Source organism: Sinohyriopsis cumingii, chromosome 9 (assembly GCF_028554795.1).
Source record: "Sinohyriopsis cumingii isolate HCF-2022 chromosome 9, ASM2855479v2, whole genome shotgun sequence".
In the NCBI taxonomy this organism is placed as follows: domain Eukaryota; kingdom Metazoa; phylum Mollusca; class Bivalvia; order Unionida; family Unionidae; genus Sinohyriopsis; species Sinohyriopsis cumingii.
In genome coordinates, this window is record NC_142969.1 from 103,623,679 (window position 1) to 103,650,919 (window position 27,241).

Consider the following 27,241-nt stretch of genomic DNA (forward strand, 5'->3'; position numbering starts at 1 on the left):
TTTCTTCTGATTCCTCTTGTTTCTTTTTTGGGCAATCTGGAGACCAATGTCCTTTTTCTTTACAATAATAACAGGTATCTTTACTTTTGTCTTTTTTAGCCCTTGTTTTTTTTTCTTTTTTGACGGTCTGGACACTCTGAAAACCAATGCCCTTTCTTCTGACAGATATAGCAAGTATCTTGACTTTTATCTCGAAAGGAAGGAGAGTAGTCCGTGGGCTGGTCTGAAGAGAATTTTCTAATGACCCCTCGCAAAGCTCTGACGAAACGTTCGATTTGGTTAGTCTCTTCCATCGTTGTGCTCGGCTTGAGAGTGAAATGAATAGTGAAAGGACAAGACACACACCCTTTTATATACGCTGGTCTGCCATGACTATAAATTAGTCTATGGTGTTTAAACTTGAGTCATTTGACGTTTTGCACTCAAGATGAAACGATCCTATTCATTCGAGAAGAAAGAAGAAGAAAGTAAGAGGCAGAAACGTGATCTATCGCCTCGAACCAGGGCTGAAATCTTGGCACAAATTCATGCCAGTGATTTTGAAGAGGACATGAGTGAACCAGAATCCGAACCCTCTAAACCAAGTTCACCATCCTTAGTCAACCCTGAAAAGTACTATTCCATTCGAGAGACGGAAAAGCGTTCCTCTAGAAAATTTAGAACCACGGCTTACAAATACACGGTGAAGTTTAAAGATTTCAAGGCTGAAGTGCCGTTAGAGAAAGCAGAAGTGTTTATCACTGGGGTGTGGGATTCTTTGCTCACTGCACTCAAGCGACAATGTCAACCCAAAGAAGACGATCGCTTGAGACTTTCCATACAACACGACGGTTTGAAATCCCCTGTTTGGATCGAGTTTAGCACCCCTGCAGAATTGACCGCTTCCAAAGTCATGGACAAGATTCAACACGTACAACAATCTAATGACCAGTTTGACATCACCGATGGAAAAGCCACACTGGACATGACCCACGTCTCTCCTCCTCAAGGGACTGGACGCAAAAAGATGTTATTGGTGGACGACCTTCGCAGCACCAAAAAAAGTCTCGTCCGAATTAACAACCCTCAGGACCAGATGTGTTTAGCTCGAGCCATCGTGGTGGGACGAACCTATGCCAACAAGAATGACACGGCAGAATGGAAAAGAGCCTGGAAAACTATTCGACAATCGGACCGAGCCAAACAACGAAACGAAGCAGAACTCCTGTTGCAACAAGCTGGCCTGTCCAAAGACACACCCTGTAGCATTCCTGAAATGCAAAAATTGCAAGATGTCCTAGCTCCACGCTACACCTTGAAAGTGCACCCTCAAGAAGTGCGCGGGCCTCTGTTGTTTCGAGGCCAAGATTTTAAGGACGGAAAATACATTCATGTTTATTATCACGATGACCATTTCGATACCATTACCACTATCACCGGATTCCTGGGATATATTTATTATTGTGAGAAATGTGATTATGGTTATAATAATCGAGAGCAACACAAGCATTGTGGATTGAAATGCTCAGGATGTTTGGCCTCTTCACCCTGTCTGAGCGAAGAACCAGTGCCTTGTTCAACTTGTCTGCGCACGTTTGTCAGCCCTACCTGTTACCAACAACATCTGAAAACGCAAGGTTCACAGAAGAAATGTGCTTGTCAACTCCTGAGATTGTGCCCTACGTGTAGACAAGGCATATGTACCAATACTGCCAAGGCACACGTATGTCGAGGAAAGAAAAAATGTCACATTTGTCACCACATCGTGGACTTGGAACACCAATGCTACGTGCAAAAATACCAACCCCCACCAGAGAAAGAGGACGGTCAAAAGAAGAAAGGGAATTTCATCTTTTTCGATTTCGAATGCATGCAAGAGACTGGCATTCACATTCCTAATTTCTGCGTGGCTCATCGAGCGTGCGAGAAGTGCATTCAAGAACCTATCTTCAGTCATTGCCCTCACTGCAGCAAGATTCATGGAGGGCGTGAAAAAATCTTTCGGGGACCGAACACGTTAGCCGATTTCGCTCTATGGGTCTTAGACCCCATCGACAAGACGTGGAGCCAAGAGGACATCGAACGTTACGGAGATTGTCATCGTCATGCCACGGTGATGGCTCACAATTTCTCCGGATACGATGGACAGTTTCTTTTGAGATACTATACGGAACAAGGCACCGAGCGTCCTAAAGTGACTTTGAACGGAGCCAAAATCATTTTCATGCAAGTGGGACAAGTGCAGTTTAAAGATTCGATGAGTTACTTGGCCATGCCTTTGAGTCGAATGCCTAAAACGTTTGGAGTGACAGAAATGGCTAAAGGGTACTTTCCACACTTTTTCAATACGGAAGCCAATCAACATGCCGTTCTACCCCATTTGCCTGAGGCTCACTATTACGACCCCGACAACATGCGTACCGAACAACGGAAAGCTTTCTACGCTTGGTACCAGGCTCACGCCTCCGACCCTTTCGACTTTCAGGAAGAAATGCTAAAGTATTGTCGTTCCGACGTGGACATTTTACGGCGATGCTGTGGAAAATTTCGAGAACTGTTCATGGAACACGGAGGGGTCGATCCTTTGAAAGAAGCTTGCACCATTGCCAAAGCGTGTTCCTTAGTGTATCGACAACGATTCATGCCTGAAAACACCGTGGCTGTTATCAGCCCTCAAACGACCCACTATGTCAAACGTCAATACTCGGTCAAAGCCCTACGTTGGTTACATTACTTGTGCGACAAGGAAGACAAATGGATTCAGCATGCCCGCAACGGAGGGGGCGAAAAGAACATCGGAACGTATTCGGTAGATGGCTGGGACTTAGAAAACCCCAAGATCGTGTACGAGTTTAACGGTTGCTTATTTCACGGATGTCCCGTTTGTTACCCTGATCGTAGCACTAAAAATCAGTTTTTGAAACGAACCATGGAAGACTTGTACCAGGACACTTGTCAGCGACGCCTAAAGTTAGAACAGCAAGGATACCAAGTGGTGGAAATGTGGGAACACGAATACGATCACCGTTTGAAAACCGATCCCGAGTTTAAACGCCTCGTGGAAAGTTACCAGTTCATGGATCCGTTGAACCCGAGGGATAGTTTGTACGGAGGAAGGACCAATGCCACTTGTTTGCTGTACCAAGCCGACGAAGAGAAAGGAGAAGAAATCAAATACTTGGACGTGTGTTCGCTGTATCCCTACGTGTGCAAATATTGTCGCTTTCCTGTAGGGCACCCACAATTGTTAACGGAACACATCGACCTGAAAAACATTCGACAATACGAAGGCTTGATCAAGTGTAAAGTTTTGCCTCCCACGAACCTATACCATCCCGTCTTACCTCACCATTGTCAAGGCAAACTGATGTTTCCCTTGTGCCGTACTTGTGCCGAAACGTGCAACCAAGACCAACCTTGTCAGCACACCCAGGAAGAACATGCCTTGACGGGAACCTGGGTCAGCGTAGAATTGTTCAAAGCTCTGGACATGGGATACCAACTGTTAGAAGTGTACGAAATTTGCCACTTTCCCAAGACACAACAGTACCACAAGGGTGATCCCAGTCAGAAAGGCATTTTCGCCGACTACGTGGATGCCTTTTTGAAACTGAAACAAGAAGCCAGCGGCTATCCTTCCTGGTGTCACACTCCCGAAGACCAAATACAATTCAAAGAGAAATACTACGAACAAGAAGGCATCTCTTTAGACCACATCGAAAAAAACGAAGGCAGGCGATCGTTTGCCAAAGTGATGTTAAATTGCTTGTGGGGTAAAATGGCACAACGACCGCGTTTACCCAAGACGGAATATTTGACAGAACCTTCCCGCTACTTCCAGATGATTCACGACAAAACCAAATACATGAAACACGTGGACGTCGTTCGAGAGAATTTGATCTTGGTCAATTACGAAGAAGATCTGGACTTTGTACAAGATGACCCTTTTGGAAATGTCATCATTGCGTCTTACGTGACAGCTCATGCTCGCTTAAAATTGTACGAAGCTTTAGAACTGTTAGGGGAACGCGTCCTGTACTTTGACACGGACAGTTGCATTTACATCCATCACCCGATTCAACATCACCCTGACATCGAAGGAGACCGTTTAGGAGCCTGGACAGACGAGCATCCCGACGACAAGATTCTAAGTTTCGTCAGTGGCGGCCCCAAAAATTACGGCTACGAATACCGGGACAAACAAGGAGAAGTGCACACGACGTGCAAAGTGAAAGGACTGACTCTGAATCATCGTACCAGTCGAGTGGTCAACTTTGGGGTATTGAAAGAAGCCTTGCAATCGGGAGAGGATGGAAACTTTAAAGTGACCACCTATCAACCGAACAAGATTGTACGTTTATTCACTCACCACATCGTCAGTCGACCCTTGGAAAAAGTCTATCAAATCGTGTACCAGAAGCGAGTGAGACTTCCCAATCACTTTACGTTGCCGTACGGTCACGTCGGTATTGGTCTGTATATAAAAAGGAACCCTAGGCAAGATCGATAGTTCATTGTGACTACCAAGACCGAGCGAACAAGATGAATACTTTCAGAGAAACACAGAACAAGTTGTTTAGAAAGGCACAATTCAAGTGTGAGGCTTCGGAAGTGGAATGCGATTGTGAGCCTTGCGATGGGTACGATTCTGTACGCTGTGACCTTAGCGATGCCGTAAAGCATCATGGGAACTTTAGTGTCACTACCCCTATCATGGAAAGGGATGCTGTGCGTGTCAAAACTGAGGGATGCGAAAGTGATGCCGCTCGTCCTCTTGGACATTTTACTGGGCTTCGTTTTAAAGGGGAATGTTCACCTTCACGTCTACCCCCCTACGGATGTCATCCAGCCCTGAGCAAACTCCTGCCCATGTCACTCAACCCTCATCGAAACGAACCTGTGAAAGACGAATATTCGTTTCCTGTGCGTTTGTCGGAATACTGCGACTTTGAAAATCGTCTTCAATCGTTCAAAGGAAAATGGCCTAAGTATCTGGGAGGACCGACTCCCGAAGAATTAGCCAGAGCCGGATTTTTCTACTTGGGCGAAGGAGATAAAGTCAAGTGCTTCAGTTGCGGTGTGTCACTTCACCACTGGGAACCGCAAGATTCGGCCTACGTAGAACATGCTCGATGGTCACCGAATTGTCATTACTTACCCTTAGTGGGACCGAGACATTGAAGTAACTTACCATAATCTGTTCATGGATACTTTACAAGAGAACATTCGTGCTTTGCCTGTGGAGTTGAGAGAACGCATTTACCGAGAGCTGGTCAAAATACAAGTGAAACGTAAAGAACAATTGCATCCGTTACGTCACCGGTGTTTGAACCACTGGTACCTGAAGGCTATACAAGGATTGATTCAATTGAAAGTGTTCCATCGGACAGACATTGATCAACGATCCTCTAGTTTTAAAAAGGATTGGTTTGTTATGGACGATTCTACCTACATCATTGTAAACTTACTGCATCGAATTCCAGAGGAAGAGTTAACGAATTACCAACATCTTGAACACAATGTCAACTTAGTGAAAGAGGAAACTTCTGAACGAATTGTAATGTGCAAATTAGTGACTAAACGATTTAAATTCGACACTGAAGTAAAACCATGTTTGTGCAAAGAGTACATTTCTTGTGTCAGACCAAAGAGGATTTAGTATGACCTATTCATGGATACTTTGCTAGAGAACATTCGTGCTTTGCCTGTGGAGTTGAGAGAACGCATTTACCGAGAACTGATCAAAATACAAGTGAAACGCAAACTCAAAGTGATTCGTCCGTTTTTAAATTATGCTCTGTTCCAAAGTACAAGAAGACTGATTATGAGTGGATATTACATTAGGCACAAAGTTAAACGAGGCTATTGGCCACCACCCAACGATTCCAAAAACAGTGTATATACTTATGGATACTTTACAAGAGAACATTTTGGGCTTGCCTGAGGAGTTGAGAGAAAGGATTTACCGAGAGCTGGTGAAAATACAAGTCAAACGTAAAGAACAATTGCATCCGTTACGTCACCAGATCTTTAACCGCTGGTACCTGAATGGTATAAGAGGACTGATTCGTCAGAAATTTTTTCAGTGGTCAGACCTTGTTGAACACTTTCAGTTTGGGGATGATGATGGACTAGACGTTCGTAATTTTGGTTACTTCGAGATTCACTTACTGCAACGTATTGAGGAAGACGAGTTAAAGGATTACCAACATTTGTTACATGGAATCTGCTTAGAAAAAGACGAAACATCTAGACAAACTCTGACGTTTCAGTTACAGTATGTAACATTTAAATTCCCTACTGGAGAACGAACATATTTGGTTAGAAATTACCTTTATTGCTTCCGAAACAAAGACACTATAAAATCAAGTTGCCATGCCACGGATTATGTCACATATTATTGAACAGATTCCGTGGAAGGAACTCAATGACCATATTCAAACCATGGATCATTACCATCGATTATTACAAGAACTGTATCCATTCAATTTGGGACGACAAGTGGTGTGTGTCTTGGTGACTTGTTTTCTGGGATTTCGTTTACCAGCCGATTCTTTGTGGACTCTTTACGATCAGTACTTACCACCTCAATGGCCTTAAATGGTCACGAAAAACTCCTTTTGCTCAAAGCCTTGCGTTTTCATCTGGATACTTCTCGACCTCAACAGGAAAAAAAGATTCGTCAACTTTTAGCTACCCAAGACGTGTATGACGATGTGTGTGTAGCTTGTGACTTACATCCCCACTGGACAGATGTCCGTGGCTGGAAAGAATGGGGTTTTGAGGCTTGGACCCAAGAAGTGGCCCAGTATGCACGAGAGTTGTTCAAGGAAAAAAGTTACTTTTCAACCCGTGTTAGTGACGGTGCCAGAAGAACCCGTCACCCAGGACGGGACTGTCGTGGACAGGCCTGAAAGACCCTTTCGGGAGGACACTTGTGTGACCTTACCCCCTACTATAGAACTGGTTAGAACATTACCCAAAACATGTTGTTGTACAGACACTTGTTTTTATTCCATGTTAATGGTTATCATGTGCCTTTTATTCTTGTACTTAAGCCTTTGGCTTTTATGTATTTTTGTCTTTCGTATTCATGTTTGAAAAAAAAACATTCAATAAACGTGTTCTGAAAAAGTATATAAACTCTTGTCTTGTTTGTTTTCGTGTCACAAGTGACATTTCTCACACAATGGCTACCTCTGCTGTCTCTGCTCCTCTTCCTCTACTGTCAAAGTCATCGACGAACACTTAGATCGTGCCAGTTGGGAGGCTTTGTATCTTCGCCATCCCTTTAACATGCTCATTGCTGGACCTAGCGGTTCAGGCAAAACCGAATTCGTCAAACGTTTGATCGAACATAAACATCATTTGATCGATCGGCCACCTCAACGGATCGTGTGGTGTTACAAAGAGTGGCAATCGGCGTACAACCTCTTGCGAGAAAGTCAAGGCGATTCCATCGTGTTTGTGGAAGGCATTCCTAAAGAAGACGACAGCATCGTCTCTGACTTCCGTCAAACCCATTTGGTCATTTTCGACGACATGTTAGGAGAAGACGAAGAAGAAATTAAATTGTGGTTCACGCGCAAAGGGCATCACCGTAATGCCAGTGTCGTTTACATCACCCAAAATTTGTTTCAACAAAGTAAAGCCCATCGCACCATCAGTCTCAATGCGCATTACGTGGTCTTGTTTAAAAGCCCTCGAGATAAATCGCAAGTGCAAGTCTTAGCCAAACAGTTAGGAACGCCTTGGCTGACTCAGGCGTACGACGATGCCACTCAAACTCCACACGCCTATTTACTCGTCGATTTGAAACCTACGACTCCCGAGGATTTGCGATTTCGTACCCACTTGTTTCACCACTGGTGCCAAGACGAAGGGCCTGTCCTGTACACGTCTCCGTCCTCGACTTCATTTCACTCCACATAAAAAAAATCTATAAAAACGTCAGACCCTTTTTCGTCTGTCTCACTCACAGTGCGAACATGACGTCCCTTCAGTCGCATCTTCCCGTCAAATTGATTCGTGCCTTGTATGGCATCAGTCGAGAAAAAAATCCACAAACACGAGCCCGTGTCTTAGAAGCTAGTCTCAAAGAAGTCTTACGATGGTTCACGGTGACGGCACGTCAAATACTCCAAGGAATCATTTAGATTCCTCATCAAACCAAACGCTTTTTCGATCGAAACAAAGTCGCTTTGGTCCAACTGGCCGATCCCCGCATCGACACTCAAACCAAAAAACAAATCATTTTGAAACCTGGAGGGAGTGGTACTCTAGGAGGGGTCATCATTCGCTCACTCTTAAGATGGGATCATAATGCCCCCAAAGTTATACCCAAGACAAAAGTCCAACGAAGCCCCAAGAAGAAAAAGAAAAAGACCAGGTCCCCAAGGAGAACTTCTCCAGTGGCAGGACCCTCCTCTGATCAGACACCACCCCGGAAGAAGAAAAGAAGCCCCCAGAAAAAGAAACAGAAAAAAAGTCCCCAGAAAAAGAAAAGTCCACAGAAGAAAACTAGTCGCAAGAGAGGCACTTCGGCCAGGACGCAACCTTACACTCGCAAACCACTTCTCCGTTAATGACAGCCAGAACTGAAGAGTACTTGGAGACGTTGATCACTCCAAGAACGTCTCCGTTGATGACCCCCAAAAGAACTTCCCCAGTGGCAGGACCTTCCAATTTAGTGGCAGTGGCTGCTGCTCACAAAGTACCTTCTCCCAAAATCAAAGTCCAAGAAAGATCGGGCATGTTACAAAGTTTACTGGATTTGTCCAAGCAAGAACTGGCTCGATTTAGTCCGTTACGTACCCCTGCACGACGTATCATGCCTGTCCTCAAACTGATACGACGTAAAGACAATCGGTGGCGACGCGTTCCAGTATAAAAAAGGCCTGTGACCAAGTAGGGTATCAGTGTTTTTTTGGTGCTCCTGAAGACTCAAAGATGTCACCCTCCAGAAAACCCCAAGGAAAGAAAAGGAAAGGACTGCCACCACGTTTTGCTAAACATGGGGACATGTTATCTGTCCTGTCCAAAGCTTCTCCACCCCTACGAAAAAAACTCATTCAAACGGCCTCCAAAGAGGTCATCGATACCGTGTGCGAATGCTGTTTGAACGTTTTGAAAGGCACGATCCCTTTGTCCAAACACCAGAAACAATGCTTAGGCAAACATCGTCACGTTCTTCGCCAAATGGTTCAAAAGAAAATTCCCATTCGTCAAAAAAAAAGAAGATGTTGGTCCAACGTGGAGGCATTTTGCCTCTCTTGTTAGGCCCCATACTGAAAGGAGTCTTGGGAGCAATGTTGGGAGGACTGGTGGGAGCAAGATAAAAAGGCCCTCGGAAGTCCCAAGATCTCAGAATCAACCCCTGACAACCCCATGGAAGGACGAAAACTAGCTTTAGTGCCTTACAAACGATGGATGGAATAACATCGGTGGCAAGAACAACGCACCCCGCATTTACCTCCCAATCCCAATTTGAGCGAGATGTCCAAGTTACAACACGAATTGCAGTCCTTGATAGATCGCCAAGATTTGTCCGAAACAGAAAAATCGCAAAAGTACGGTCAGCTCTTGCAACGACTGAAACTCTTTCACCAGAAAGCTTTAGACGAAACAGCTTTACCCACTCTGAAAGATTTTAAGACCTTGATGAAAAGTCCAGCACCATCACCAGTACCAGTACCAGTACCATCACTACCAGTGACCAAGACAGAAAAAGTAAAAGAAGAAGAAGAAGAAGGGTTTCAAACTCCACCAGAAAAAGTACGCAAGTTAACAACACCACCTACCTCCAGAATTGGATGGATTAAAAAGATGATGGCCACCCCTTCTTCATCACAAGAGAAAAAGAAAGTGAAGACAGAAGTGAAACAAGAACCGATATCCCCCGCTCAGACATCCTCCTCCTCTTCAACACCTATTGCCGGTCGCACACGCAAAGCATTGCAATCCAAGAAAATACCCCAAGAGAAAAAGAGTAGCATCCTCCAAGAGTGAGTGCCTTATTAACACACAAACACAAAAAATGGAAAAAGTCTTAGCCAGCATTTACTACGATCCCTCGCATCCTGCAGGTTACGCAGGAGTTCAAAAATTGTATCGTGCTGCCAAAACGCGACTGAAAAGTCTCCGTTTACCTCAAGTGCAACGATGGTTACAAGAACAAGCTACCTACACTTTACATAAACCCATTCGACGCAAGTTTGCCAGAAGTCGCACCCAAGTGGAAGGCATCGATCATCAATGGCAAGCCGATTTAGCCGATGTCTCTCATTTGGCCAGTTACAATCGTGGCTACAAATATTTGTTTTGTGTCATCGACGACTTTTCCAAATTTGCCTGGGTCGTGCCCTTGACTTCCAAATCCAGCAGCGAGTTAGTGCGAGCCCTGCAACGGGTGTTGAAACAAAGCGGTCGTCACCCTCTTCGATGGCAAACGGACAAAGGCACCGAATTTCTGAACCAAGCTTTCCAAAAAGAATTAAAGAAACGTGACATTCATTTTTTTACCACCGAGAATCCCGAAACCAAAGCCAGCATCGTGGAACGTTTTCAACGCACTTTGAAAGAACGCATGTGGAAATATTTTACGCATCACCACACTCTGAAGTACATCGACATCTTACCGCACCTGGTGCAAGCGTACAACCAATCTTACCATCGAAGCATCGGACGTGCCCCGCAAGACGTGACTCCCGAGAACGAAGTGCTGGTGTTCGAGCGTCTGTTTGGTACGTCCCCGACGAGGGCTGTCCCCGAGAAAAGTGGAATGTTGGCCGTAGCAGATTGGGTGCGCATTGGCAAAACCAAACGCACTTTCGACAAAGGTTACTTACCTAACTGGACGACCGAATTGTTTCGCGTCACTGGACGAGTGCATGGTCGTCATCCTGTCGTCTATAAATTGGAAGACATGAACGGAGAAGTGCTCAAAGGAACGTTTTATTTACCCGAGTTACAACGTGTCACCAAAAAAGAAGACGACGTGTACGACATCGAAAGCATTCTCGAACGCAGAACCCGTAAAGTGGGCAAACGACGTGTCAAAGAAGTCAAAGTACGTTGGAAAGGATATCCACCCAGTTTTGATTCTTGGATCGACGATTCGCAAGTCATCGACTATAAAAAGAAGTGACCATCATGCCCTTTCACACAGCAGACGCAGCTACGTCGACCACTCCTCCTTCACCTAGTTCTTCTGTGCAAGATTTACAAAAACAACCTTTGTGGGTGTGGTGCGGAGAACGTGTGCCTAAAACGCAAATTGTCTTTTTCTGCCAAATCTTCGTGGTGTATTGTGTCGTCGGGGCAGCCATCGCCAATTTGAGTTTGCAACAAGGAGACAAACAATTGTGGACCATTTAATTGAGCAGTTGCATCGGTTACCTGCTTCCCAATCCCTCCCTGAAATTCTCTCCCAACGGGAACCTTGTGTCCAGTGCCAGTGTCAGTCACCACTCCAACAACAACAACCACAGCCAGAACCCCATTTTGGGCGGAGACACGCCTCTGACGTCCAGTAACCCCTCGGACAGCCACAGAACTCTGGAATTATGAGGCACCAAAACCAATTTTACTTAACCTTACCCAGTGACAGTTCCATGGAGGTGTTTCCCAACAACACGTTGTGCTGTTACACGGCTAAATTACCTCAAGCCATCCCGTTAGATCACGAAGCCCATTGGGAAGTGGCTTTAGTAGAAATGATTCACCCGACCCAAGTCCTCAATGTCCTTAACAACCAAAATTTTTTTACGGTGGAAGTTCATGACGAGCAAGTGCAAAAGCACTTGAATAATGTCAAATATGATCTCAAAAAATATAATGAAACAACTCGAACGTGGACCTACCAGTTTTTGATTCCCCCAGGCTATTATTTTAGTGGTCAACATTTGGTCAGCACCATAAGCTCCAGGTTTAATGCCGTGTTTGGGAAAGCGTTGAAGCTTGCCCATAAAAAGGTCACCATGGAGTACCACAAAGCAACTCGTCGCTTCTTGATGAAATTTGAGCCGAGTAAAATCGTGTCCATTGTATTTTGTCCTGAATTGTTTGACATGTTGGCGGTGACATGGAGCTGAGGAAAAAAGTAGAACAAAAACCCGAATTACCAGTCATTTCTGACAACGATTCTTTTGCCAAGTATTTTCGTTCCCCGGTAGAACTGAACCAAGGACAGAATTTGATGTTTGTGTACTCCGATGTGGTGGAGTACAACGTGGTGGGACACACCTCCGTGCCGTTACTGCGTGTCATTCCTTTCAAAGTGGATTCTGCCACGAAAGCTGACGAGGAAGGTGGAAACACTTACCACGTCCACCGCGAATTTGTCCATCCTCACTATTTGTCGGTCAGCAAGTCGTATTTGGACACGGTCAACATTACTATAAAAGGAGATTTGGGACAAAATATTCCATTCACCAAAGGAAAAGTCACGGTGAAACTCCATGTTCGAAAACGGTTTTCTCACGATTCGTAAGTAAGTCATGTATCCAGTGTACCGAGGGGTTGCTCGACAGCGAGGACACGGTTTAGGAGACATGTTAAAATCGGCCTTTCGTTCGGTGGCCCCGGTGTTGAAACCGATGGTGACACGCGGATTGCACGCCTTGAAAGATGCGGCACTGACGCAAGGCAAAGAATTTCTCCAAAATGTCATCATCGACAAACAAAACCCTAAAGAAGCCTTCATGAGGGCAGGCAAAAATGTCTTGCTGCAAACGGGTAAAGACATTTTAGGCCGACGAGAAACACCTATAAATGCCCTGCACGCTACCGAGTCAGACATTCAGCAAGGACAAGGCAGAAAGAGACGACGACGAAGAAAACACCCTTTCACCAGACTTCAAGCTAGAAAGGCCAAGAAAAGAAGAACCGTTCGAGACTTAGACGTTTTCGATTATTGAAACACAGAAAAAAAATGATGCACCGAGAGTCTTGCGCTTGTTCCAAGACGGAACTGGATCTGTTTGCCATGCCCCCCACCATGATGATGATGCAAGAATCCCAGTGGGTGGAATTTCACCCCGTTTCCTCATTGACCGATTCCGCTCCCATCGAGTTTGAAATCAAAGGACAGCCCGAAGATTACATCGATCTGAATAGCAGTTACTTGTACTTGAAAGTCCAAGTTCTAGATAAGGATGATGGTGGATTAAATGACACTGAGAATATAGCTCCCGTCAACAATTTCATGCATTCCTTGTTCAGCTCAGTGGATTTGTACTTGAATAACAAACTAGTCAGCAGCAGCATGGATACTTACCCTTACCGTGCCTACCTGGAAAATCTCTTGACGTACGGAATATATGCCAAGGATACTGATCTCAATGCCTGTGTGCTGTGGGAACCTGACGAAGCGGGCAAGTTCGACGCAATAGATTCAACCAATTCCGGCTTTGAGCAAAGAGAAAGCAAAATCATAGATAAGAAGAGTTTAGAACTGATGGATCGTTTGCATTTGGACATGTGGTTGCAAGAGAAATATTTGCTGAACGGGGTCAATGTCCGCTTGAGACTGAATCGCAGCAGTACCGCTTTCCATTTGTTGGCTGATCCTACTAAGCCTCCTAAAAGCAAAATCGAAGAGGCCAAACTCTACGTACGACGCGTGGAAGTGTTACCCAAAGTGGGTAACGACATCAGTCAAACGTTGAGCAGAACGACCGCCAAGTATCCCATACGACGTGTGGAAGTGAAAACGTTCACCATTCCCAAGGGACAGCATTCTATGATCGAAGATCATCTGTTCCAAGGATAGTTACCCAAGCGTTTAATCCTTGGTATGGTCTCGAATTCAGCCTTCAACGGAGCCTTCGCTGAAAATCCTTTCAACTTTCAACACTTCAACGTGAAGAAAATCGAAGTCAGTCGCGATGGCAAGACCTTGTGTACCCGACCTATCGAACCTGACTTTAGTGACAAGAAGATGAATTACTTGAGATCGTACTTGTCCCTGTACGAAGCCACCGGCCAGTTAGGAACCAACACCAGTCACGGCATTACGTACGACGATTACGCAGGAGGCTATGCTTTGTGAGCTTTCGATTTCACTCCAGACCAAGGCAGCGACGAGGGACATTTCCACCCTATAAAATCTGGCCAGATTCGTGTGGAACTTCAGTTTGCAAAAGAACTACCAGCGACAGTGAACGTCATCCTGTATGCCGAATTCGATAATATCATAGAAATCAACAGTTTGAGAGAAGTCATTCTAGATTATTAGAAGCCATGGAAGACTGTTATCCCTCTTTACAAAGTGGAGAAACGTTGGAGATGGAATGTAAGGAGACCGTGGAAAAAGAAGAAGAAGTGATCATGATGAAATCGAGATGGCCAGAACAAGAAGCCCATTTAGTCTCCTGTTTTGCCAAGCACTTGGTGGAAAAAATGACGGAATTGATCAAGAAAAATTGTTATGGATGTCAAAACGATCATCCCAGTCAAATTCAACACGATAAATGCCTGATGTTAAGTCAAGAAGAAAAATTGGACGAGTATCTGGACGAAGCTTGGAGTCTCATCTCGAACAAGGACGTGTTGCATCAGTGGTAAAGACTTGCGTGAACATTCTTGTCCACCATTAACCACTCAAGAGATCCATCGTATCGAAGCTCTCCTGAATCAGAGTGAGGAAACAGAACGAATAACCGTTTATTCGTCAGACATTTTCAACCAAAAAGTCAGGATCGAATTGACGACTTATTATTACCTGTGAAGAAGAAGAAAAAAAGCACACACAAAACATGGATACCTGGGAACTTTATTACCTTTTGAACCACAGTTCGTATACGGCTTCTTGGAATCCTGTCGTCTGTGCTAAAGATGAACTCCCTCATCGCAAACCTAAAGACCATCAAGCTTACGTGATCAACACGGACGACAGTCATCTCCCAGGAACCCACTGGGTAGCCGTCTACTTTCCTCAAGAAGGATGTGTGGAATATTTCGATTCGTACGGATTGCCCCCTTTGGAAGACGATATCATTGACTTTATGAGAAGAAATGCTCAGACCACCCGATTCAATAACGTGAAATTACAAGGCACAGATTCCTTGGTGTGTGGACAGTATTGTGTGTATTTTCTGCATCATCGCAGCCTGGGCTATTCCTTAGAACATTTAGTGACTCATTTTGATCCTCGTTCTTCTGCTAGAAACGATGTGAAAGTAGATCGATGGTTTTGTGACCATTATGCTTATCTTTTGTCTCAAGCTAGGAAACGTAGTGTCCATCAATGGCCTAATGATTTCCAACAGTGGAAATCACAATTTCATTCACAACGTTGTCAGCCCTGTTTAAAGTAGACTGTGAATTGAGAAAGAAAGAAATGTTTGCCATTAGAAAAAATGTTTGATGTTATCATGTTGGATTATTGTTAAAAATGTTAGAGTTGTTGTTTAGTGTTAAGTGATCATTGAATAAAAAATGTTGTGTTTTGAAAAAATGCCTTTGTGGTTTGTTTAGCTATAAGAATGTTGGATTCATGCTCTTTCATTTCTTACTATCCCTCTCATGACACTCACTGAACGTTGCGGCTCGAAAACCGTGTGGGGGATATTTTCCTACACGTCCGCGCTTTGACTTTAAGAACCGGGGCAGTTTCCAGTCTAACCATCCATTGTCGACTCATCCTCCTAAGAAGATGTGCTCCAAACTAGCTAAGCTAAACGAAGCCTACGTGAATTTGCATAGGGTCAGACACAGTCTGATACCGAAGCCAGAAGAAATAGAGAATGTGAGAATGTTAAAAGTCACTGAAGACCTGATAGAAGAGCTCTTCAGAGAAGAAATGAACAGGGAAAAAGAAGAATGGACAGAGAAGTACAGACTTCAGAGACAGCAGCAACAGCAGCAACAACAGCAGCAGCAACCTGAAGCTGACAGAGGCTTTGTCGATTGTCGTATCGACACCAAAGATTTCTTCTTCTCTTTCCGAAGAAGCAGACCTATCGCCAGAAAGTCTATCCTCAGAGGACATCGCATTCTTAGAAACTAAAAAGATTGCCATAGCAAACAAAAAAAAACAGCCCTTTTCAGGGCTACCCCAATACTCTAGAAAAGAAATAACCATCCATTTGCCAATGTGTGTATGTAGAGTAGTGTGAATATAAACACTAACTCTTTTTTAAAAAATGTGAGGGTATGTGTTTGTGTGTTTGTGTTTGTAAGTGCTCAAGTACGTTGTATGGATAGTAGATTAAAATGATGTCTTTTTTGGTGTTTGAGGTGTATATTTGGGGTTAGATTGGATTGCTTTGCGTATGTGGATAGTCTATTGAAGTGATTTATAAAAAAATTTAAAATAGTAATGGGTAGCATAAAAAAGTGAGTGAGTGTTTCTTTTAGGTCCGCGCGTTGTTGTTTTTTGGTCATGATCTAGGTAAGATCAATGTTATGTTTTTTAGGGGGATGTTTTCCTTCACGTCCGCGCTTTCACTATAAATTGAAACTCGTTCGGCAGTCTAGCTACCCTTGTTGATTGATCAACACCAAGAAAATGAACACGAGATTGGCGAAACTGTTGGAACTTCATGTGCATCTGGAATATGCCAGGCGCCTGTTGAACGAACTGGCCGTGGAGGCCATTGTGGAAGAGGGAAGGATGAGAGAGGAGGAGGAGTAGGAAAGAAGAAACAAAGAAGAGGAGGAGAGAAGATATAAAGAAGAAGAGGAAAGAAGATACAAAGAGGAGGAGAGAAGATACAAAGAAGAGGAGGAGGAAAAGGAGAGAAGAAGAAAAAATTTCAGAATCTCAGAAACCGAAAATTGGGATTCTGAAGCCACATATCCTGCCTCTGCTCTCTCCCCCCAAAAGGTAAAAAGTAACTGGGGGACAAGATGTGTATGTGGCGCCAGGCCTGGAAGGTGTCACCATTAACCAGGTGTCCATGAAGTTCCAAAAAAAAACAGCCCTTTTCAGGGCTACCCCAATACTCTAGAAAAGAAATAACGATCCATTTGCCAATGTGTGTAGGTAGAGTAGTGTGAATATAAACACTAACTCTTTATTCATAGTGTGAGTGTATGTGTTTGTGTTTGTAACTGATCAAGTAAAGTTTGTGAGAATAGTAGTTTCTTTATTGTTTCTTAGCGTATGTGGAGAGTATAGTTTGGGTTTTATTATATGAAATGAGAAAAGTGGGGGATGTTTTCCTTCACGTCCGCGCGTTGTTTGGTCATGATCTAGGTAAGATCAATTTTTATGTCTTAGGGGATGTTTTCCATCACGTCCGCGCTTTTCGTATAAAAACCCACAGTATTCGTCGTTCAAACCATTCTGCAAAGAATAAAAAAGAAGATGGCTTCGAACCACCTTGACAAAATGGAAAAATTGCAAAACGTCCTGGACAATTTAGGAATGATGGAGCAAATGTTGGTTAACCTAAACGAGGATCACTATTCTTATAGTCCCCATCGAGTGAAGATGGAGATAAACAACTTACGAAAAATGAAGGTAATCATCAGTGATCTGTTGAAAGAAATAAAGGAGGAGAAGGAGGATGAAGAGGAAAGGATAAGGATGAGAGCATGGAACGAAAAAATTGGAAAAGAAGAAGAAAATGAGAAGAGGAAGAAAGAAGAGGAGGAGAAGAAAGAAGAGGAGGAGAAAAGAAAGATAGAAAAGAAGAGAAAAGTGTAGGACAGAAAATAAGAAGCTGGTGGAGAAATAGAAGAAATTAGAAGAAGAAGAAAACCAAAGGCCCTTTTCAGGGCCAGCCATATTTCTCGAAAAGAGAATGACTTTTCAATTGCCTACCCCTTTTTTTAAATTTAAATTTAAATTTAAATTTAAAAAAAATTTAAAAAAAAAATCCCATGTTCAATTCCCCTTGTCCCTAGACAAGCCCAAACTCTATTCCCCATGTTAAATTCCCCTTGAGGCTAAAACGACCCACGATTTTTCTCCATGTTAAATTCCCCTTGAGGCTAAAACGAACCACGATTTTTCTCCATGTTAAATTTCCATTGAGGCTAAAACGACCCAGGGGTCTCTGTAATGCTAATTCCCATTGAGGCTAAAGTGACCCTATTTAATACTGACGTCACATCTTTGTATGCTAACGCACCGCAAAACGAAGGGATACAGGATTGTAGAGAAGCATGGGAAACAAGAACTGTAGACAATCTATCCACTCACTTCCTAGTCACACTCCTAAAACTCAATAACTTTGAATTTAATGAAGAAAACTAACTCCGAATCAATGGAACCGCAATGGGTACAAAAATGGCCCCTTCGTATGCTAATAATTGTATGGGAAAACTGGAGTGTCAACGTTTAGCATCTGTGGAACTTACACCATACCAGTGGGTACGCTTCATCCATGATATAGAAATGAAGTGGCAACATGGACGTAAAAATCTGGATGATTTCATATCTAAGGCAAACAACTTCCATCCTTCAATAAACTTCACGGCAGAAGTCTCCAACTCAAACCACGTTTACCTGGACACAACAACCAGACTGGTAGAAAACAAACTCCATATAGACATTTACTCGAAACCAACCAACAAACACCAATATCTCCTCCCAACCAGCTGTCATCCAAAACACTGCATTCGGAACATCCCATATAGTCAGGCACTGAGGATACGCTGAATTTGCTCCGACAATGAAACATTCCAAAAAAGGTTTGAAGTATTATCAAAACATTTGATTAACCGAGGCTATGAGAAAGACCTGATAGCGGATGCCAAACAAACAAACTGCAGGGACCTACTAAAATATGGAGAGATGGAAAATACTGATAGGATACCATTTATCCTGACCTACCATCCAGACAACCCCAAAGTAGGTAAAATCACACTGGCCCATTGTGGAATCGTGTGACGCACTGAAGTTAATCCTCACGAACAAACCTGTAGTAACCTACCTGAGCCAAAACTCTCAACTACATCCTAGTCAGGGCGAAGCTAACGCCCATCATTATCGCAGACTACCCTAATAAATATGGCTCCTGTGGCGATAAAAGGTGCAAACCCTGTCAACATATGAAGAGACCAGCACATTTTCTAGCACAGTAACTAGAGAAAAACATGTAAGATCTATAGCCTTCATTATGTCGGATAACCTGAAAACCTAAACAAAAATCAGCCTCCATAGATATGATTGGATGACAAAGAAGCTGTACAGAAGCCCAGTCGCAGACCACGTCTCCTCCCGTGGCTACACTTTTAGTTATATAACACTTATTGCAATTGCTCACAACCCCAACTGGAGATCCGAAACCAGAAAAGAAAAGGAATCTTACTGGATACGCAGCCTTAGAACATTGAAACCAAGTGGTTTAAACCAAGAAGACTAGGAAAAGACATCCATGCACAAATACAATTATTTGTTTGCAGCCGACACATTTCCTTTTAAATAATTATCTACATCTGCTTATTAGTCACCCAATAGCCTATAATTACTACCATAACAATATCATATCCGGGATATAATTTGCGCTTACATAAATTTACATAAATTAACAGATGTCGTTTTGGCCCACCGTTTCCAAGTCAATATAAAATATTTTTCATCATCCGCAATAAGCTGAAATAAGCTAGTTGAATAAAAATTAAATGTTTCATTCATGTAGAAATATTCATGTAAAGTTTTGCAAACACAATGGTATTTTTTGGTTTTATTTGTTTGTCTTGTCTATGTTTTGTATGTGTCTCAATACGAGTCGCAAGCGCTCAGGCCATTTAGATACTAGTTTTGCACTGTTCGTTGTCAGTTTATTGCTAATCAATTCCTGATACACGTGAATCCATGCTAGATCCAGTGCACATAAAAGGACTGTTATTCGCCATATGATTTGTATTATATATATATATATATATATATATATATATATATATATATATATATATATATATATATATATATATATATATATACGCAAACACATAATCATCTATCTAATTAGGCTATACCAACAGATGCGGTTCATGCAAATCAGAAATGCACATTTTGATCAATAATGTTTTTAATCGATATCCTGATCATGACGGGGCAAACACGCAAAATGCACGTGTTCTAATTTGCAACTATCCATTGAGCTCATAACCTCGTCTATATCTACTACTGAAACTTTCACAGGTAACTTGCCAACATAAGTCAGAACAAAATAAAAAATAATCTTCGCACAAAAATTCACTGAATTACTAGTGCAAGTGAGCCAGGTTTCTTAATTATATCAACGTTGTCGTTGGTCCAAGTCTCTGAAGTCACCCAAACTAGGACGTCATAGGCAGAGTGACATCAGTTCCTTGGACTTAAAAGTCATGCAAGCCTGTAGAACCTTACATCGCCACAGCGTGCGCGTGAGAGGTTACTATACTGTTTAAGCAACGAGGACACCGCAAAATTAGAAGTCATATAAGAAATATTGTTCTTATTATCTGTTTGTTTATATATGTAAATATTACCTACCATACATTGAAATGCTGAGGAGAATGAGTATGATTGTACAGCTCCTATCCATTCCAGTTGAATGTCCCTCTGTCTGTTAAATTCATATATTCGAACTCGTCATGCTCAGCAAAGACGATATTTGTAACGCACCTGGAGTTTATCTGAAAAATCAGGAACGAGGCAGTTAGCTTGTATTGATTGGTTAATAAAGGTATGAATACAAAGAAAAACGGCATTGCTCTGCAGCGAGACTTAAGACTGACAGGTGACAGAAAATGAGATTCCAGGAATGTGTTGTTTTACTTTCTTTTTTAGATATGGAAAGAGTTATCAGAACGCCGATTCATAGATATCTAAAGTAGACTCCACTTTACCTTTGTATAACTCTACACTCTCCTCCCAACAAAAAATACACACACACACCCAAAAAGAAAAGCAAACAAACAAACATACAAAAATTCCCATACAAATCCAAGCTGGCCCAATAATTTGTCATATAAATTCCCGACACAATATCTACCATGCTCCTTTTCCTTAAAGAAATTATGCATATAATGCAGCTTTATCAACAGTTTGCTCAATGGCCAACAAACGCTTGTTTTGTCTTCGCCAAATTGGAAATTTGGTACAGGAATCTATTCTACGTCTGTCCAGCCTGACACGTCGTAGAGAGAAACTATCTGCATTAGTTTCATCTTATATCATCAAATTAGACTCGTTGATTAAAAAAAAAAATAAGTTTCTGAAAACTAGAGACGATCATACTGTTCTGTCTCCCCCTTCTCATTAGCCAATATCTTTACGTTGTCTACAGCTGATTATGTTTGTCTTGTTGAAAATTTGTTCTGATATTGGGAAGTAATATAATGAAGCTCTGAAAGGTGACGGTATTTGGTAATAGCCTGAAAGAAAGATAATAATATATAAAAGCAAATAAAGATGCCAGTATTCAAAAATTTAAAATTTTCAATGCTGTATTCCTTGTACGGTTAAAACTTATATGTACGGTAAATAGGAATTCGCCATTAGAGCAATCCGAACAGACTTATGCTTTAGAACAAAAGGACAGACAGTTCCCAGCAAACACAGATGTACTTTTTGATAGGGACTAAAAGTCATGACAACTAGAAGATTATCTCTAAATCTAATTAAACTATGAGGTAAATTTGATCAATTATGTACCTTGTGTGCCAAAATGATTACCTCATAATACATGGATAAATGTAGCGCTTGTGACTTATTTCTGTAATAGTTTAGTAAAGCGCTTTATGGTTATGTTTCTATATAATATTATGCAGTACCAGACCTTCTGCACACATTGGACTGGTACGAATATACAGAAAAATATAACACGTAATTTGACGCTTACGTAAGAAAGTGCGTAATATTTTAGGATGGAGTTTTGCACATAAATATAGCAATTTCAACTGTTCTAGTAACAGAGAAATATAGATTCAAACTTAAATGTTATTTCATTTCACTAGTTTTCCTTGCTGCAGCTTATTTAGCATGAATATTCAGATGGTGGATATCTGTATTTTTTAATAATAATATTTGCTGCAAAATATTGTGATGTATTCTTTCTTTCTTTCTCTCTTTCCTCATCTAGATTGTAAATTTGTTAAAATGGGTTGGAATGGTGGTAATGCAGTATGGGATCTTCATTATCAAGTTCATGATCATCATTCAAAATCACTGTCTTGATTATTAAAAGAAGTTCTAGAAACGCCAATGAATTTATTTTTCTTTCGTGTGCATTTCCTGTAAAAATAAAACAAAATCTGTATTTCTTACATAATATGAAACTAATCATTTCAATGATTTTGTATTGCTATTTTTTCGATAGGCATTAGCGTTTGTATTGTCCTTGTTTACAATAAATCCGAATTTATAAACATACCTGTAGACATTTCAGTGTCTTTAGTCTACATAATAAACTTGTTCATAACGCCGCATCATCTCACGATCATTTTGAGGTATATAAATGTTATTGCCACTAAGCATGTTAAACTACTCCACATACAAGCTGGTACGTGTTGTAATACCATTTTTGTAGATCAATAGATTTGTCTGACCCTGCACACTGAGAATAAATACAAAAATGCAGCATCATCAGAGATGTAAACATCTAAGAAAGATAAAGAGCAGTCCCAAAACTTGACTCACTGTTTTCTACCCCACAGATCTGTAAAAGAATGCACCTACAGCCATTAATCACTGAGGAAACCATACCTGCGATAGCTCCGTCTGTGCAATAAAAACTTACAGAGTCATGCGACACTCCCCAAGTCTTGATATGTGGGAGTAATGTATTAGTAGTATATTATTATATGGGGGCTGTTTAGGGTCTATGGACATCCAGGTCAAAAAGGTCGTGGGGCTGCTTAGGGTATATGGGAAATTTAACATGGGGCAAAACCTTAGGGTTGTATAGGGTTAATGGAATCCCACTGAAAAAAGGTATCCTGGCGCTATGGGGTCTACGGGAATTTAACATAGGTGTACATGTATAGGGACAATTGGAATTTAACATAGGAATGGCACATGGGGAATTGAACATGGGTGACGTCATGGTGTTTATAGGGTCAATACTTTTTATAGGGTGAAATGCATTTATAGGGACAAAGATTGATAGGGACAAACATAGACATACAGAAACAAACAAATACACATTTAAACAAACATGGAAACACAAAAAGAGGACAGAAATGTTCTAAAGAAATGCTTACAGATAGAATAGAGACTCGAAAAGGAAAAGTCTATTGTATGGGTACAGACAATTTATTCAAATATATACATGGGCTCTTTGGTCTAAGCACTATCCATTTAATACATAAACATTTGGGCATAAAACAAACCTGTTTACGAGTTGTTTAGTTCTTGCTTGTAGTAAACTACTTTTTAAAAACCACTTGATATACAAAGTATTTACATTAAATGTTCATTTATAAGACAAAACTAAAATAAAATATATAACAAACAAACAAATAGGACAAAGTTCGTATTTCTCTCTATATCCGTCACACACGTTGTTTAAAATCTGCCCAGCTACCACGTGTGACCCACATACTATCTTTCAATCGTTAAACAGCTGTTTATGTCCATCGTGCTTGGTACACTTATCGGTAAACAGATTAAACGCAGTCATCGTCTTTTTCCCATGGAGGTACAACGTATACCATATGAATCGTCACTTCTCCACTTTTTAATGCAAAATATTTCTCTCGTTTGGAAGAAGTTGATTCTGCTGTAAACTCGAGATATGCAGGCGAATTCAAACTGTCGTGATATATAGATAGGCTAAAATACCTTGATCTTTGACTTGGCACTGACGTTTGAGTTCCTCAAACAGTGCGTAAAGTAGGTCCGTAATGAAACTTGCAGCTTCCTCGGGTGGAATGTCAGACGCGAAGAAAACGGGCTGGAAATAACTCACCGGAAATAATAAACGAAGCAACTGATATCTGTCGAAGATTATATCAGGGTAATATTATTGACGTTGCTGTATATCGTGATTTCATCGATGAGCTTGTTGACAGCGACTAGTTAAAGATAAAAAAAATAAATAAAATGATCGTACACAAAAGTTATCGTAGACCTGTGCAAGCCCGCGTGGTGAACTCTCGGTTGCCTATGTATAAATTTACGTACGGAAACGGATTGGGTGAAACGTTAAAGGTTTTATTACGCGAAGAGCTCCTAAAGCTGGACCAATTGCTAAACAGTTATCAATGAAAGCAATGGATTTTGTTCGTGATAAAGCAACCTCCGCTATTGGTAGCGCTGCCAGCAAAGCATTTAGTACCGTCAAGGATAGAATATTAAATTTAGTACGACGAAAAAAACTTGCTGTAAAATTACCTAGTACTACTACAATGCCCGGCGGTGTCAGCAAAGTAATAAATGACGCAGCAAATAAAAAACTAGCGTCCTTGATAAATCAGGGAACTGAAATAGCAAATACCAGTATGTTTTCAATAAGTGGTCTTCGTTTTAGAAGATAATTTTTATAATAAAATGTTCTCGCGATTATCTAATGTCGCTTTTGATATGGATGAACCAATAAGTAAAGACGAGTCAGTTCGCGATTATCAGTATTACTCATATGATGCGGTAACGCCAGACAGCAGTAATCGAGTTGAATTACAAGTACATGACACTAGCAGATATTTTCTGCCGTGTGAGGCGTTTATCGAAGTTGTTGGTGAAATTATAAAAAAAGATAATAACGAATATGATGCAGGTTTTAAAATAGGATTTGTCAACAACGGTATTATGGCGTTATTTAAAAGCGCCGCGTATACGATTGATGGAAAAGAAATTGAAATAATTAACGATAATGTCGATGTTGCTACAACAATTATAGACCTAGCTAGATATTCAGATGATTTTAATAGATCGGCTGGACCAACTATGATGTTTGCCAAAGATAACTCTGATCACGCTGATAGTAATCCGTATGATATTAAACGACCAAAAAGTAATAATCTCACAGCTGATGCTGATGTTGCACCGGTGGTCCATGGTTCTAATCCGAATTATAATCTAGGATTTGCTGCGCGTAGAAGTATGTTAGCAGGTAATCGTAGAAATTTCTCATGTGCGATTCCATTATCACATATTTTTGGTTTTTGCAGAGATTTTAGAAAGGTTATTTTTGGAGCTAAACACACATTTGTTTTCTGTCGAAAAGGTAGCGATGATGCTCTATGGAGAGAAACTCTTGCTGATGCTAATGCTGATAATGATGCTAACGGTAAAGTTGTATTAACTAAATTAACGTTGTGGATGCCGTCGATGACACCATCACGAATCGAAGAACAAAAATTAATATCTTTTATGGATCAAGGTGGTAAATCAATAATGGCATGGCTGACAACAACCACTGATGCTACTCCTCCTACCAGAAACAACGGTATTTTTACCTGGCACATAGCATCACAGCAAGGTGTTTCTGCACCTAGACATATCTTTATTGCTCTTCAAAAATATAACAGATTAAATAATCAGAAAGCTAGTCATATGATATTTGATAATTTTAATGCCAGTGAGGTATCATTGCGAATAAATGGGCATCAAGAACCAACTGAAGAGATCTCGCTGAATTTTGCAACTCATTCAATGGCGCGTGGATATCATCGGTTATTAAGTTTTCTAGGACGAGATCAAAATATTGATACCGGTTTACAAATATCGCAGTTAGATTTTATAAAATATTATCCGATTTATTACTTTTCATTAGAGCATATTGATTTATTGAGACAATCTGTCGTTGATATACATTTTAAAGCCAGAGTGGAATCGGACGGTGATATTTTCAGAGCAATCGCTGTTATGCTCAGCGATAAAACTATGCTTCTTGAAGGTGTTAGAGGCCGAATGAGAATCGTTGATGCTCTTGTGGAAAAAATGTGATATAATTTAAATCAATCGCGTTATTTATAAATGATGCCATACGATTACGTTAGTGTGACTCTGACTCCGGGTCAGACGAAAAAACTCCAATCGAACAACGCAAAAGTCTGTGGTGTAATATTAACATTAAAAAGTAATCAGATTCAAGGCGGACGAAATAAAATATCAGTAAAAAAACACAACATAAACATTCGAGGAGTGTTTATGCGAGATCAGCTACCAGCGCGCCCAAACCGTTATGAAACCGGAATTATAAATCTCGATGACAGCGTCGGACCGGGCGCACACTGGGTAGCTTACGCTATTAACCCGCGCGAAATTATTTACGCTGACTCGTACGGGTTAGCACCGCCACAAGAGTTTTTAAATTATGTGGCACAATTAAATACTCCAACTTGGTATTCTACGTTACCAACGCAGACACTAACTGACCCTCCGATATGCGGCCGTGAAGCAATAAATGTTCTTGCAGCGATATCTAATTCCAATAAACCGTATCATAAAACCGTCCACGAGTACACTTCTGATAAATTAAATCAATCAATATTATAATGGTTGACATTTACAGAAGAACTCTGTTATCGTGTATGCTAAAAAATCTGCTGTTGATGTTGATTTATCTAAATATGCAACAAAAGACGATCTTAATAATCTTTTAGCGATATCAGGAGTAGATCCTGACGAGGTCGTTATTTTTCAGGATCAACACGGAAAATTACAAACTAGTAATATTAAACTAGCTGATATAATCAGACGAGACGAATACAATACGCTTCAAGAAAACATTAGAAAAACTAATGAAGATATCACATATAAAATCGATAAAACAACTATAAAAAGCGATAAAAATGATACCGAAATAAATAATAAAATCTATGAAATTATTACAAAAATCAACAACATCATTGATAGAGTAAGAGGAATTGTATATGACGATAAACTACGTGATCTTATTACTCTTCAAGAAGCTATCGCAAAAACCAATGAAAAAATTAATGAAAACAGTATAAAAGTACTCATAGAAAAAGATAAAATCGATGAAATTAACAAAAAACTCAACGACATTAAAACCGTCGTTGATATATTTGAAGGATCTAGTTTATTAATTCCAGGAATTATTGAAAAGACAGGTTTTATTAAGGTTCCACCGGGGATACCATCATCAAAGTTACAAAATTTAACATTTGTTACTGAAACAGGATTATTAACGTGGACGCAAAAAAAATGATACTTTAAAATACCTAACGCCGACTGCTGGCTTATACAGATTAAATATTTTTTCCTCAACAAGATTCATAATTAATTGTAGATATTATAAATGGCAACATAACAGCGACAGATTTCTTGGTTCTTTAACTGTACCAATAAATAGCTTAGTTGGAGAGATTTTTACATTAGACTTTTTTGTTCCTGAAAAAGATAAAGATAAAGTTG

At 41.1% G+C, this 27,241-nt stretch overlaps 1 protein-coding gene across 6 annotated transcripts in view; it reads right to left on the minus strand.

The window, feature by feature from the left end:
* The window catches only part of LOC149792376 (uncharacterized), a 91,519-nt gene that overhangs the window by 37,251 nt on the left and 27,027 nt on the right, over positions 1-27,241 (minus strand). For 5 of the 6 annotated variants that reach the window (XM_089970954.1, XM_089970956.1, XM_089970955.1 and 2 more), the window contains exon 2: positions 20,411-20,553. In XM_089970954.1, the coding sequence (XP_089827080.1) occupies positions 20,411-20,462 (52 nt within the window). In that variant the 5' untranslated portion in view covers positions 20,463-20,553. Of the gene's footprint in view, positions 1-20,410; positions 20,554-22,558; positions 22,639-27,241 lie in introns of those variants that run through there. The other variant, XM_089970953.1, reaches the window with a different exon arrangement.